This window comes from Carassius gibelio, chromosome B23 (assembly GCF_023724105.1).
Source record: "Carassius gibelio isolate Cgi1373 ecotype wild population from Czech Republic chromosome B23, carGib1.2-hapl.c, whole genome shotgun sequence".
NCBI classification, from domain to species: domain Eukaryota; kingdom Metazoa; phylum Chordata; class Actinopteri; order Cypriniformes; family Cyprinidae; genus Carassius; species Carassius gibelio.
The window spans coordinates 10,552,029-10,568,764 of NC_068418.1; the positions used below are offsets into that span (position 1 = coordinate 10,552,029).

The 16,736-nt window shown below is 39.0% G+C and overlaps 1 protein-coding gene across 1 annotated transcript in view; it reads right to left on the bottom strand.

Moving 5' to 3' along the window:
* Positions 1-16,736, bottom strand: part of cntn3a.1 (contactin 3a, tandem duplicate 1) — an 82,557-nt gene that overhangs the window by 10,578 nt on the left and 55,243 nt on the right. The window contains exons 12-13 of the mRNA XM_052594266.1: positions 2,192-2,319; positions 107-282 (exon numbers count right to left, since the gene is read on the bottom strand). Of these exons, the coding sequence (XP_052450226.1) occupies positions 107-282; positions 2,192-2,319 (304 nt within the window). The remainder of the gene's footprint in view (positions 1-106; positions 283-2,191; positions 2,320-16,736) is intronic.

The window sequence follows — 16,736 nt, forward strand, 5'->3', positions numbered from 1 at the left end:
ATTATATTTACAGATTCATGTGAGCCATTTTATAGTCTTATAGATTTTCTGGTGTCAACAAATCAACAAACCTGAATATCAGAAATGCTAAAAGAATGACACGTACCCCACCAACTTTTTCAAAATATCCCCCATGGCTTCCAAAATTGATCAGCTGCTCGTTGAAAAACCAGGTGAACCTCACGTCCAGGGAAGGATCACAAGACACCTGGCATGGAATAACAACACTCTCTCCCACTGTAACATCCAGCTGGGTGGCTTTAGATGTGATGATGGTTGGCTCTGAAATAACAATCGGACGGTCAGCAGCTAATATATAAGTGCACATTACTAATCATCAGTAGCTTGGTGGATAAAACAAAAGTTGCATTTAAGTACATTACGACCAGGCTTAAGATGAGACATATGTAAAATTAGTTAGTCTAGTAATTTATATATATATATATATATATATATATATATATATATACCTGTAATTTGAGTACTAAGACCTCCTTTTCTTTTCTCTCGTTGTTGGAGTTGGTAAATCTCCCCTCAACAAACGAAAATATCTGCTAAATCTAGCATCTAAAATCATATCTGTGGCCAGGGTTGGTGACCATATGACCCCTATTTTGAAGTCTTTGCACTGGCTCCCTGTCAGGTACTGTTTTTTTTTTTAAATCATTATGCTCATGTTTTAGGTTTTGCATTATCTGTCTCCGAAGTATTTGGCTGAACTTCACACTCCTTATAAACATCTTGCAGATTTCGATCCTCCTAGAGTGGTCTTTTATCCTGTGCTCAGAATTCTTTGGCTTACATTAGGGACGCACATTTGTTAGGTATTTTTAAATCTTGTCTTAAAAAATTAATTAAATTATTATTATTTTTTTTTTTACTTGATTAAGTTCTATTTTGTTATTTAATAATTTTGCATTTTAGTCCTAGTTGATTTAAATTGTTGTGCATGCTTTTGCTGTGAAAAGCTTTTGAGAAAGTACTTTTTAAAAGTGCTATTAAAAATAAATGTATTATTATTATTATTATTTTTATTATTACTACTACCATTTGAGCTGAGGCAAGAAGTGCAATGAGCAGCACACTTGTACCACCACTAGATGTCACTATGCTGTTACATTTTCATCTAAAAGAAGTCAGCAATTCACAATTCTGCCAAAAGACTCCAATATTTCCAACCTTTCAAAATATCAATACACACATCAAATTAATACACCTGTTATTAATATGATCTATCTATCTATCTATCTATCTATCTATCTATCTATCTATCTATCTATCTATCTATCTATCCATCCATCCATCCATCCATCCATCCATCCATTCATCAAAATATCAACTAACTTTTGTTTATCATTTTTGGAAAACAAATCAAAACAATAAAATATGTTCTATATCACATGAAGTTCATTTAGGATATGTCAAAAAAAAAAAGATGACAAAAACATGCAATAGTGCAGATAAATAAAATAAAATGTCGCTTCATCTTTAATCTATGGGATGAATCATTACTGATTAGTAATCTCTGGATTCCTCTGTGCTGAATTATTCATGCTTTATCACGCACCTCTTGCAGAGATGTCCCTTCAATACGACGAACACTTGGGTTTTGTAAGAGCAATTTTATTTAAACTGTTTGCAAATGAACATGTCAAATGAACATGTATTCACGATTCAGGCTTTCATGTGAAAATGAGAATGAGAGAAGAAACCAGAGAGTTACTATAGAAACCGGTTTTAAAAACAAGAAGGACCACCGAACCGCTGTTGTAACAGAGCGCGGGTATTGTTCACGCCACCTTGTCAAAGTTGCAAAAAAGGCTGTTTTAGATGGATTTTAACCCTAATGAAACACAGCACAGTTATTTCCACGCATATCATGCATCTCTAATACTCGCCAAATAAATCAATTCCCCATTAACCACAAGCACAGTTCAGATAAGGAGCTAGTGCTTTACTCTTACACCGGCAAAGACTGTAGATTGATAGAAAATAGTTAATATATAATTAATATATATTAAAAGGTCAAATGTATCCCTGTAATGCAAAGCTGAATTTTCAGCATCATTACTCCAGTCTTCAGTTTCCTTCAGAACTCATTCTAATGTTCTAATTTGCTACTCAACATTTCTTATTCTTATCAATGTTGCTGCTTACTATTATCATGAAAAAAAAAAATGTCCCATCATACCTTTCACCACTAGTGTGCCTGCACTGCTTGCCACTCCAAACTGGTTTCTCGCCACACAAGTGTAAAGACCTGCGTCTAGTTTGGTGATGTTGGATATCCGGAGACTGCCATCATCCAGGACGGAGACTCTAGACAACAAAGTGACAAGATGAAAGCCACACAACACCATTCATCCATATACAAGCTTTATATTACACTGAAGATCAATGACCTTTAGTCTGGCCACAGAGATCAATAGGACTTAAATAATAAGACAATAAGCAATTATAGAAGACATAAGATTCAGATTTTTTTAAATTATAAATCCCCATCATATTATAAAATAATTTGCACTTAAAACCTGCATTTTTTTTTTTATGTAGATTTCACAATTGCATCTCAGATGATTGGGCATTTGGTGACTCTCATATATGCGAAATAAAACAATTAAAATGCAAACACATTTTATGTGTCCAAGATAAATTGATTTCATTAATAAAACCTGTCTCTGAACTCTTCCTTGCTGTTAAACCAGCTCTGATATATTGACTTTCAGCTGATGATAAAAGCTCTGTCTTTTAAAGTATTCTTCAGTAGTTTCTTCTGCAACTTTCACTAGCACGACTTTCCACAATCACAAAACAGCAACATTCTGGCCATGGTTTCTGCTAAATAGTTCAGCCAAAAATGAAACATCCTGTTAGTATTTTATCACCTTCTTGTCATTCCAAACCCATATTACTTACTTAATTCTGTGAAACACAAAAGGTGAATTTTTGGAGAACTGCCTGACCACTTTTCCTTGTAAAAGAAAATATAATAATAAATACTGGAACTGTCAAGCTCCAAAATGACAAAAAGCACCAAAAAAGAATTGAGAGTTTGTGGGGGGAGTAGACAGATAATTCCAGGATAATTTGAGATTTTGATGATGGTGTAAATTAGGTAAAGCAACAATTCAAGGTTAATGCTGTACAAAGACACCTTTTCTAAACGTTAGAAACAAATGTCAATGAGACATGCGGTTTAATAAAGACTGATTGTTGAAAATCACTAAATCACTCTTTATTAAGATTCAAATAAAATCACTGTTCCTATAAAATATACTTTCTTACATAAATTTGGTGTTCAACAACAAATATTTAATGAAAATCCTAATATTTTTGTGTAAATGATTGTGCTGGAATCAATATTCAGCTTCCGAGCTTTATACATTATTTCTTGTGATTTTGACTGCAGTGCAATATCATAGTAACAAGTCAGTCCATAAAGCACCATTTCATGTTGTATATAATAAGGCAGAATTTCTTTGGTGTTATGGACTATATAAGACAGCATATTGTGTCCAAACTAATATATTAAGCATAATAAAACAACCTTTCCATGTTTCACCACAAGTGCAGATGAAAAAGAGAAAATTAGAAGTATGCTGCTTTTATTAATTGTCGTGCAGGGGCCAAAGCAATGAAAAATGTTGAAGAGCAGGATGTGCTTCATTTACATCGTGACCTTTCAGTATGCCGTGGTCTTCATCACAGCACTGCTGAAGATAAATAAATCTGCACCCACCACCAAGGCAAACAGCTCTTTTTTATGGACATGCCAATGTTTGCAAGAGTTTAGTCAGTGGAATTTTTAGAAATGAAGGCATGTTGACATGAGCGATTTCAGCAGCCATCGCATCCTCATGTCTTGTGAAATTATCGTCGATGGTTTTCCTCTAGCTGTGGCCAAAATTACACTTGCATCGAGTGGATGATAGTACGCAGAAGAAAAAAAGAAGAAAATCTAGCTGAAATCTGAAAAGTCTAGCTGTTTTATTATGTGTCCTAACGAACACTATTCCATAGTTTTGTGGCTTTTTGTTTACATCTGTTAGCACACACATGCCAGATTATTTCTAAAGGTTGGCTAAATTAAAACCCTAGTAATATGAAAAATGTCAATACCTCAAAATACGTCCTTGAACAATAAATAGGAAATATTGGAACAAGGCTGTGACATGAAATCAAGGCTATCTATTATTTTCATTTAAAATACAATGCCCACAATTCAAAGGAAATACTTCACACAGGGAGGAAAACTAAGCTGGTCAAGCAATTTGGTAACACATCAAAGTTTTTTGTTCTATCAGTGTTAGCAATACGCAATAGCTAACATGAAATAACAACAAAAAATACCTTTATGAATTATGGATGAACATGAATTATGAGTAATCCAGTGTGAGGCTTTTAAATGTCTGTGCATGATGTGTGTTGAATACCCTGAAGAAGGCTCTTAAGCCGAAACGCATTAGTACTTTTAAAGTATTAAAGTTCCCTTCATTATAAGTAGTGCTGGATTCTTTTTTTCACATTCTTGTACATAGTTTGTCTCCATGCATGTGTTTCCAGATCACATCTCATGAACTTGAATTAACAACATTTCTAAATTTTAACATTAACTTAGATTTAAAAACTGTTGTTGATTATCACTATACTGAATACATTAGCCAATCTTCGCAAATCGAGGCATTTTGTAACGTTACAGCAACTTCACTGGGTATTTGGCAAAATTATTATTATTATTATTTTTTAAATCAGTCTGCTTTATAATTATGCATGAATCGATATATGCTACTTTAACTTATTTATGCACAAATGTGGAAAAGCTGGAAACTGTAAAAGGCTACAATCATATTTGCATAGTACAATCAGCAGCTTTCCAACAAGCACTACATTGCAAAAGCAAAATTGGACATAAAGAAATGAAAGCAACTTTTTCTCTTCCCACATGATCATTATAGAAGAAGCCTGAAAAGCTCTTCTTTGGTTTTCTCTCTTCTTCTTCTCCTTCTTCTTCTTCTTCTGTCTCCCTCTCTCTCTCTCTCTCAGGGCATTCTGGGAGTTTGCACATGTGAGAGTGGTGGTAGGGAGAAGACTGAGTGGTGGAAATTCAGCTAACCTTTTTTTCCCTTCTCTTTATGCCTTTTCATTTTGATTCTGCATGTTTTGGTTAAGTCTTTTTAATTGTTGTTGTCAAAGTGAGTGTTTACATGGAGGGATGGCGTCTCCGGTTGAGGCATTGTCTCCTTACATGCTGATGGGGTAATGGTTGAGGATTTGATTGTTGTGACAGGAGAGGTGGTAGGCCAGAGAAATATTTCCTCTGCTTCTCGAATGAATAAGGATGTTGTAGTCTTTTTGAAAGCTCAGCATCTTGTGAATCAAATAATTAAAAGTGGCCTTATTGTAAATGATGATTTAGTCCAAGTTACTCCACTCTACACGGCTTCTTCTAAAATTACTTAGACAAATTGTTAGTCCATTTAAAATCTCTCTGGGATGTAAACACGCAGCTCTTAAACACGTGATGTCGTTGAGGAGACAAGTAAACAAGATTTTGGATTCCTCCTAGCGAACGCTGGATATATTTTTTCATGTTAAACGTGAGGGCGAGACATTTATGGTTTATGCAACACCCGGTAGTATGAAGTGTTTTGAATGCTGTGATTTTGGCCATAAACATCATATTTGTCCACATAAAGAACGTGGAATCGAAGGCAGTGTTTCGAGAGCAGGGACTGATGTTATTCCTGTTATCATGCCTACCCAAGAAGTTCGGGATGGGAGTGAGGGTCCTCCTGAGGTAAGAGTTTCGGAAGTTAGTGTATCTGCTATCGAAAATGCTCAAAAAATGTAATGGAATAGAAACAACAACAGTGAGAGTTTCTGATTTCTGAAATATTGCAAATGATGATATGAACGGAGAAATCACCGATTCATTTAATGTTGAAAACGGTGATGTCCATGGTTTACACGCTGTATCAAGTACTAGCGGTATTCAGTCTAGATTTTGTAGTGCAGTGTGTGTGGTGGAGAAACAGCAGCAGATGGAGTTGACATGTAATGAAGAATGTTACGAGGGTGGCATGGGTGAAACATTGTCAGAATAGACTATCTATGCATGATTTTGATTTATGCTCACAGGGAGATTCGCTGTGTAGTGGTGAGGTGAACTCGCAAGACTTCTCACAAAATGATTTCTCATAGTGTACTTTAGAAGAGATCAATGCTTTTCTAGATGATACGTTTGGAAAGCAAGTTAATGTGATTGATTCTTTTTCAGATATGGAGAAGTCTGTTTCAATACATCAAAAGAATATGGGATTTGAGATCTTAAGTGAAAAGAAAAGGTTTCGTTTAAACAAACATAACGGCAATTAGAAAGTATAGAAAAGTAGAAAAAAGGAGAACGTAAAAAGTTTTGACTTAGCTGACCAATTTCATGCAACACGTGGTGTCTCTTTTTGCAATGCTGTTTCTATCTGTTTTTCTCCTTTTCCTCTTAAAAATGCATATGGAAGTTTAAAGAGTAGGTTCTCTTAATATAAATGGGGGGAGGGATATGCACAAATGTGCATTAGTATCTGAAATAATAGAGCAGATAAAATTGCATGTTATTTATCTTCAAGAAACAGTGATGTAGGAAATGAAATTGATTTGAGATTGTGGTGGAAAGGGCAATATTTTTTAAGTCATAAAACTAATTTGAGCGCAGGAGTAGGATTTTTTTTCACCTGATTTAAGTGTCACTGTTTTGAGTCTCTTGGTAGTTAAAGCACACATATGGGGAAAATTATTATTTCATCAATGTGTATGCAACAAATGTAGGTTGTGAAAGATGAATGTTTTTTGGTGTGTTAAGTAGTGTGTTTAAAGAATGCTTTAATGATGGGAATGTTGGGGGGGATTGGAACTGTACAGAATTTTTTTTTTTTTACAGTTGATCGAAATACTGCATATTCAGTCAGCATCTTGTTTATAATCAAAGTTAATAAGGGCAACTGGTCTTTTGGACATGGAGGATTAAAAATGTGAGGCAATATACATGGGTGAAAGTTAATAATAATAGGGTTACTGATGCTCACCTGGATAGAATCTGTGTGTCTAAACAGATGAGTAGTCACATTATTGATTGCTCTATCAATCCAATGGATTTTACAGAGCATAGTCTGGTGTCGGTTGTAATAAGTAAGTCTCATTTTTCAAAAAGTCCTCTTTTTGGCATTTTAATATTAGTTTGCTTCAAGATAAAGAGTTTTGTAGTTTTATTTAAATATTTTGACAACAGTGGAAAATGAAAAAAAAGTAGTTTTGAGAATTTAAGACAGTGGTGGGATATACCTGTAGGAAAAGTTAATATAAAAATGTTTTGCCTGCAGTATACTGCCAAATCTACTAAAGTGTTAAGAGAAACAATTGAGGTTGTTGAGAATGAGATATCATCTACAGAAGCAGAATTAATTAATTATTTAAATGTAAAGTAATTATTTATTATTACTTATTTAAATGAGAGAGTAAAAGGGGTCTTGGTAAGGTCCCGTTTTATTTCTGTTGCAGATATGGATGCTCCCAAGTGCATATTTTTTTTATTTGGTCAACTTAAATGAGGAAAATCTCCAGGCATCGATGGTTTGCAACGTTAATTCTACAAACATTTTTTGGCATTGTATCCTAAAGGATCTTTGTGAGGTTTTTTTTTTTTTTTTTGGTAAATGTAGCAGAGATGGTATGTTGCCTGTGTCCTGTAAATGAGCTGTTCTGTCATTGTTGCCTAAAAAGGGGGATTTGTATCTTTTGAAAAACTGGAGACCAGTTTCTCTGTTGAATACTGATTACAAAATTCTATGAAAATGCCTTGCTAATAGGCAAAAAAAAAAAAAAAATCACCTCCATTTAACAGTACATCGGGATCAAACATATTGTGTTCCAGAAAGGACAAAATCAGATAATTTATTTTTGATACGGGATGTTTGAGATATTTGCAAAGTAAAAAAAATAAATAAATTTAAACATAAAATTGCCCTGATCCCCTTAGATCAAAAAAAAAAAGAAAAAAAAAAGCATTTGATCTCATAGATCACAAATATCATCTCAAAGTGTTTTGGGCTTTTGGTTTAGGGCAAGGTTTTTTTTTTAAATTGGTGAAATTGTTGTATGCAGGTGGCTCTTGTATTGTCAATGTGGGAGGTGGTTTAAGCCGTCCTACTCCTGTAACAAGGGTATAAGACAGTGGTGTCCTTTATCAGGGCGACTATATAGTATAACAATATAACCTTTACTTTGTAAATTTCATGAAAATACCTCTGGTTTTATTACTTCTGGTATTATTAAGAACTCAAGAACAGTTTTAAGTGCTTATGCAGATGATATTACGGTATTTGTTAATATTACACAAGATGTTAATGTTTTGTCTGATGTACTTGATGTGTATGAGAAGGCTTCATCTGCCAAGGTGAATTGGGATAAAAGTGAAGCTCTCTGGGTAGGTCAAGATCTCTCAGAGAATCCTCCACAATTGCCTGGAAAACTTAAATGGAGCTTTGAAGGTTTTAAAATACTAGCTATTTATTTTGGTTCTATTGAATTTCAGAAATTAAATTGAGAGGGCGTAGAGGATACAGTATGCACCCGAATGTCTAGATGGAAATGTTTGCTATAGAGCTGTAATCAGGCCTTAAAAGTTAGGCCCGACAGGACCCGAGCCCGAAAAGTACATTTTGATTGACAGCTTTTTAAATGCCCGAACCCGTTTACAGCCGACATTATTCAAATGTGCGCACACACACATCTCTTTTTCCTTTTGTCAAGAATGAGTCATTTATACGTGTTTTAACATAATTTATTCATAACTAACATAGACTAGACCACTTGGAAGTTGGAATAAAGAAATAAAATAAGTCTTCTGTGACATCGTAACATCTCAGCACTCTAAATAGACATAGGCTCATTTAGCCTATAAATAGACCAACGCACCAATAAAAATGAGTTTTTTTGAAAAAAATTAAATTAAGATAAATTTTAAGTTAAGATTGGTGTTTGGCAATAACGAAATTAAGATAAAGGCTCTTGATTTGCTTCGCCACTAGCAGCTGACATTTAATAAAAGAATGCCAACATTAGCGTAAATACTCTGTCCACATTATGCATATAAGACTCCATGAATATTTAGTTATCATTTGAAAAACCTTTACTCACAACGATTAGGCTAAGCCTGCATGTTTTTGTGGAGGTAAATGAATGAATCCACTGTAGATGTCTTCAGTGCGTTCCTGCGCTCACTGATGGTGCATCATTATTCATTCATTATTCTCATTATAAACATGGTCAAAACTTTTCCACAACACTTTGCTTTAGCTGCTGGTGCAACCAAAACGTAATCGCCAGAGGCAAGGCTTCGTTACACCTACTCAGCATTCATTTTCACATCTTTCTGACCATTCGTTTACCTCGCAAACCGGAGCGCAAACCCGAGCCCGACCCGAGCCCGCGTAAGATTATAGAAATTAAGCCCATCGGGTCCCGTCGGGTTCGGGCTAAGATCTTCAGCTCTAGTTTGCTACCCCAGTTGTCCTACAGATGAAGAGTTTTGGTGGCCAACAATTTGGTGGCATTCACTCTGTGGCATAAATTCAATGTGCTGCAACCACCAGCAGGTTTAATTCAAGCATTTCAAAGGCACTTAGTGACTTTTTTTTGGTCAGGATACCATTGTGTTCGATCTGCTGTACTGTATCTTCCTACATGGAGCAGTAGCTATGAACAGACGTGGTGCATCTTAATCCAAGAGTTGGGGCGGGTTGTCCTTTTTTCAGTAGTAGAATCTTCGTTTCAGTTATTTGTGCAGTGCTCACGTTTAGAGGATCTGTTTAACCTTTTAAGCAACTGGTTTTCATCTTTGGGGGAGGTATTTTCTTGCAAATTGTTTATTTGTGTGCCTACGTATTCAGTTAACAGGAAAACATTTTTTTTTTCTTTTTTTTTATATGGCACTGCAAAATTAGTCATTTGGAAAACAAGAAAAAAATAAACTTCTAGGGCAGGATCCAATAAGTGGGGTTCCTATCTTTTTAGGGCTTGTGGCAGCTAGATTAAAGGTAGAGTTTGCTTACTACAAATCGGTGGACTGTTTACCAAAGTTTATATAAATCAAAAAGTTAATGAGGTATTGTGTACTCTAAAAAATGAAATGGTGTTGACTTTTTAAACATTTATGTGAAGAAGAATAAAATGAATGTGCATTTCTGAATTAAGTGTGAATAATTGTGTATTTTAAGAGAAAATTGTTATAATAAAGATACATTTAAATTCTCTCTCTCTCTCTCTCTCTCTCTCACTCACTCACTCACACACACAGTCCCAGTAGTGAAGCAGTGTTTAATGAGAGACCCTTCCCTCTCACACCTCCAGCTCTAGATTGTGGGTGGATGTTAGCACAAGGCTGATGGACATTGATGGCCACTAATGATTTTCTTACAGCGGCTCCAGACTCGAGAGTTCAGTGGTACTCTCTCCATGGAGACACAGTACCATACTGCTTAATTCCTCCATGGATTTATCTAAAGTGTATGCTAATGAAATATGTGATGCACTGCCTTACATGGGTTATAAAAACTCATTCAAACACGAGTTCTTGATCTGGAGGCATTAAGAGTGTCTGAGTGGAGGTTCAGAGCTGTTTTCAGGTTCTGCCCAGCCATTGTCATCACATGAGGCTTACAAACAGACCTGATAGATAGATTGAATTAATGTGCTTAGATGCTTGCTGAATTTAGCTCTGGGTAGGTCAAGCTAGAAAGTCTACTATGCAAATAAAGTCAGTGTGAATTTTGATGTATAATCCTTGAATCAAATGTGACAGAATTTCTTTGAAGTTAATTTTCTTTCTTATTCTTACTCAGTCATACTTAATTCTCTGATGGATGGTGTCCATGTCAAGGGAAGTGACCTTTAAGCAATTTTTACCATTCAGGGTGTGATGTTACGTCAAATAATGAAACTGGGGACCTTCTCAGAACTTTATATGATGGTCTACTTAATATACTACTGCTCAAAAGGTTGAAGTTGGTAAGTTTGCTATATATATATTAGGGGTGTAACGGTATGCAAAAATCACGGTTTGGTACATACCTCGGTTTTAAAGTCACGGTTCGGTTCATTTTCGGTACAGTAAGAAAATGGAAAGAAATGGAAACATTAAACTGCAGGTTGTTCATTACTATAAACTTTTTTTTAACAATCTGTTTACACTTTTTTAAAATACTTTTTAATAATATATATATAAAATTAAAAAAACAATAAGAAATAAAATACTGCTGCAAATTTCTCCACTAAATAAAATACTCTCAGTCTCAAACCAATATCATATAATAAAATGTAATGATAAATATAAATAAATAACTATGATTACAGTGCATCATTACCAATCCCAGCTTGTAGGCCTGCTCATATTTAAAATATATTGTCACGGGAGGAGCACAAGACAGACACAGTGGGCGTGGCGTCAGGCCTCGGAGAGGCTTTTATTAACAGAAATCATAAAACACAGGGAATAAAAGTGGCCAAAAGGGGAAAGTGTCCAAAATAACAGGGAATCTGGTGTCCTCGTTGTGCTGCGGGGTTCGTGTGGGTCGGGCAGTGTTCATGGAGGAAGGGTCCAGGTAAGGGGCGGAGTCCGGCGGCCGCACGCGCTCCCCTCCTTGGTCCGGGGCGCGAGGGGCGGCGGCTTCCTCTAGCGGCCGCATCTCTCTCGTCGGCCGCGGCGCTGGTAGGGGATGGACGGCCCGGCATCCTGGCCCGTCGGCCGTGTAAACGGGTGCGGTTCTCCTCCGGATCGCGGGTCCGGCAGCTCACGTCTTGGTGGCGCGGGAGTCCCTCAACGCACCCTTCCTGGACCCACGAGGACACCAGTGTGCATGCACGGGGAAGAGACCGGTCTCCTGAGGAGAGGCGCGTTGGGCTTTTAAACAGCGGCGGTAATGAGGCTCCACTTCCTTCAGGTGTGCCCCATCACACGCCGCCAGCCCTGACTCGTCCAGCGCCCCTCCTCTCACACACCCACTCCAGTCGGGAGCCTGGTGAAGGGCGGCGATTTAGGACGGGGTGCCGGTGACAATCAGGGAGGAGGCAGCTGACTCGTCACATTCCCCCTCCCAAGCGACATCCCCGTCCCCAGGGCGCCACCCACACGGGAGTGCTACCATCCTCAACCAGGCTCCAAACGGTCGGAGTGGGCGGGGCTTCCTCTCCGGGCGGTCCTCCCTCTCGCAGCGCACCAGAACAGGGACAGAGAAACCGGGTTTTAGTGACAGCCTCAACCAACCACAGGGTAAAATGACAATGGAAAAGTCACTTACCCCTTGTGTGGCTGGGAGGCTGTCCCCAGTTTTCCTCCGTCCCAGTCTGGGTTCTCACGAACGTTTGCAAGCGAGAGGGGGGTGACGTCACCAGACGTTTCCCAACTGCGCTGTCTAGGCTCCGCCTGCCCGCATTCTCCACCAGTGTCACGGGAGGAGCACAAGACAGACACAGTGGGCGTGGCGTCAGGCCTCGGAGAGGCTTTTATTAACAGAAATCATAAAATAACAGGGAATAAAAGTGGCCAAAGGGGGAAAGTGTCCAAAATAACAGGGAATCTGGTGTCCTCGTTGTGCTGCAGGGTTCGTGTGGGTCGGGCAGTGTTCATGGAGGAAGGGTCCAGGTAAGGGGCGGAGTCCGGCGGCCGCACGCGCTCCCCTCCTTGGTCCGGGGCGCGAGGGGCGGCGGCTTCCTCTAGCGGCCGCATCTCTCTCGACGGCCGCGGCGCTGGTAGGGGATGGACGGCCCGGCATCCTGGCCCGTCGGCCGTGTAAACGGGTGCGGTTCTCCTCCGGATCGCGGGTCCGGCTGCTCACGTCTCTTGTGGCGCGGGAGTCCCTCAACGCACCCTTCCTGGACCCACGAGGACACCAGCGTGCATGCACGGGGAAGAGACCGGTCTCCCGAGGAGAGGCGCGTTGGGCTTTTAAACAGCGGCGGTAATGAGGCTCCACTTCCTTCAGGTGTGCCCCATCACACGCCGCCAGCCCTGGCTCGTCCAGCGCCCCTCCTCTCACACACCCACTCCAGTCGGGAGCCTGGTGAAGGGCGGCGATTTAGGACGGGGTGCCGGTGACAATCAGGGAGGAGGCAGCTGACTCGTCACAATATATATATTTAACTTTTCCAAAGTGTAAAGTTGCAGCATCAACAGTTTCTGCTCAGATTTTTGTTATAGCGTTGGTCCGATCGGAATTAAGAGCAAAGGTCTGTTTAAATGACGGCGCGAGCTGCGTTTGAATTACAATCGTTTTTTTCCTAGTTGTAGTGATGTTCACACTCACGTGATGCCTTTTGAAAACCTTAGGCCGGTGACACACTGGCATATTGCACCTGTCAAACATAGTCTATTTTGCCGTCAATACTGTTGACGGTGTCCTTTATCAGTAGGCTTTATATTTATGCTTAACATGAAGTATAGATATTGTTGTCGTGAAGACAAGATCCCGGTCTGTCGGCAGCCTTCCTCTATGTTACCTACAGTAGCAGCAGTGTGCCAGAGCCGCGTCAGGCATGATTCTGGTGTGTAAAGACACAGAAAACGTGAAGCAGCCGTCACACACCTGACGCGCAGCAGAAACGCCATGCTCATGCCACGCAGCCATTGTGTCACCGGCCTTAAAATAAGCTGCAGGGCGGGATTTGCGCTGAACGCGGAGACTTCCACCACTTAATATGTTCGTTTGGAAACACTAAAAAAGTACCTATGTTCCGCACACAAAATATTGTATTCGGTACACACGTGCACCATACCGAAAGCCCTGTACCGAGACGGTCCGGTACGAATACAAGTACCGTTACACCCCTAATATATATATATATATTTTTAAAGAAGTATTTTATAGCAAAGACTTAAAGAGCCAGTAAGATGACAATTCTAAGCTTCCTATCACTGTTTATAAGTCCTGTACATTAGGTTTAAATCCATCCAAGGTTAAAAAACATTGTCATTTTGTCAAAATATAATTTTAAAATTACCTAAATTCTCAGAGATCCCCAAACGGTTCGCGCGAAGCTGTTCAAAAGATTCAGTTTCCTTAAACCCCACCTTTCGGTAGCATACTGTGTTCTGATTGGTCAACTAACATAGTCAGGTTTGATTGGTTGTTACGCACACACCTCCACAGTAAACTATGCGTTAGCATCTGTTTGGGGTGAATTATGTCTTATTCCTCTCATCGCGAAGCAAACAGTAAAAAAAAAAAACTTGAACAGTCACGCTGCTTTTTCTTCTGTGTGTGTGTATTCAAACCGCACGCTTCAGTTTGAATCTGAATAGCGCGTTCAGCGCGGGGGCGTGGTCACGAAGGGAGACATGAAAAACAGATATCGCGTTGTTTTCATATGGATTACTTTATCACAGAATATCTGTTTTCGGCAGCACTTGTTTAAAAGTAGACATGTCAATCTTTCTATAGATATCTCTCTCATGTCTCTTCGTTGAGTATTCACGGAATTACACTTCATTTTAATGACGTGTTTGTACATGAGTATCAGCACAAACAAAGGCTGCAGACAGCACACATACTGATAAGACGCTCAGGAGAAAACAGACACATAACTTCATAATCATACTTCGCGTTGTTCTAAATAAAGTTGGTAATGAACCATCTTTTATGGCCAAATGCTTTGAAAATCCCGCTGTACTCACCGAGATTAGAAAAGCAGTCATCAGTGAAATGTTGTGAACACAACAAAAGGGATTTGTTATACTGCTCTGGTATTGTGGTGAAAATGAATTTTAGCCATTGGTTCTTCTGATCTTCATTCTTTGGCAGTGAAAATAAAACAAACGGTCTCCTCGACATGATGCTCTCACACCAAACAGAGCGTCTGTGTGTGGGGGGTGGGGAAGGTCAGAGATCCGTTTCTCCCAACACGGTAGGTGGAGATTATTATGCAAAGTGCTCCTAGTGACGTACATAGAGATGGGCAAAAGATTTGAAATCTATAACGACTCGTTTCAGCGATTCAGAGTCGACTCCTTACTTTAGAAGCCAATAACTTTATAAATCGTGTACTTTTTAGTTTAATTATTTGCACATTGTTTACACAGATGGACAGCTACATCCTACACTGTAATACAGGTAATTTTTGATTTCCCATCTGTGTGGCTCTTTAATTTATTTGATCATGAATAGAAATATAATTTATTCCTGTGACTGGAAAGCAGAATTTTGATACATGTTTTTTTTAATTCTTTGACGAATAAAAAGTTTAAGGGGGGGGTGAAATGCTATTTCATGCATACTGAGTTTTTTACACTGTTAAAGAGTTGGATTCCCATGCTAAACATGGACAAAGTTTCAAAAATTAAGTTGTCCGTTTTAAGGAGTATTTCTGTTCCAAAAATACTCCTTCCGGTTTGTCACAAGTTTCGGAAAGTTTTTTTCGAGTATGGCTCTGTGTGACGTTAGATGGAGCGGAATTTCCTTATATGGGTCCTAGGGCACTTCTGCCGGAAGAGCGCGCGCTCCCGTATAGCAGAGCACAGACATTCACTGATCAAAGCGAGAGAACGAATTGTCACAAAAGAAGTGTGTTTTTGGTTGCCAGGGCAAGACAACCCTGCACAGATTACCAAAAGAGAAACACCATTAAGGGACCAGTGGATGGAGTTTATTTTTACAGAGCATCAACGGAGTTGTGCAAGTGTTTGTGTTTGTTCCCCTGCATTTCCAAGATGCTTGTTTTACAAACAAGGCCCAGTTTGATGCCGGATTTGCACATCATTTATTTCTTAAGGATAATGCAGTCCCAACGAAAAAGGGTCACGATCGTGTGTTGGAACCGCAGGCGGTGAGTAAAACTGCTTCAAATATCTCTGTGTTGTTAACTTAGCTATCGGCGCGTAAGCACATCAAGTAAACAGCATGCGATGTTGTCATCAAACTGCACTTTCCACATGTACAGCTTAAAAAACATAAATAAAAAAAAAGACGACAAAGTGGAACTTAGTCCTTTTCCAAAACCGCTAAGCAAATATATACAGTTTCAGTACATACCACATAGAGACGTCGTTGCTGATGCTGCTCTTGTTAAATTTCAGCCTCTGGATCTGATTCTGGATCATAAATATACGCTGAATCTGACTGTTAGCCATGGTTTGTTTTGGTTGGTTTTGTCCTCACGGTGTCACAGCTTCCAAACGCTCTCAACGGAAAAGCCTACTGGCGCTCGTGATTATTTAGCTCCGCCCACACGTCACGCCTCCAGCCGGTCGGTACAGACTATCTTTCTCTTATGAATATAATAAAACTAAAGACTTTTTGGAGTTATGAAGGATGCAGTACTACTCTATAGGTACTCAAGATTAACAGGATATTGAGTGAAAACGAGCATTTCACCCCCCCCCTTTAAAAGAACAAAGTTTATTATTATTTTTTTTTTATATAATTATTAATTTCTTTAAAAAAATCTTGACCCCAAACTTTTGAATACCAAGGTCAGTGAATTTGCGCTGGGGCTTTGGTAAGGTTACGACCTTAAGCATAGCTTTTTTGGCACGCCACAGCTTGTCGACAATTGCAGCACCACAGGGTTGTGATGGTGTTCAGGTTGTGGCGTTTTCCAATGGACCCCATATGTCGTTCAACATAACTCGTAGTGACTGACAGATAGGGAATGTCTCGGTTACGTACGCAACCCTCGTTCCCTGATGGAGGGAA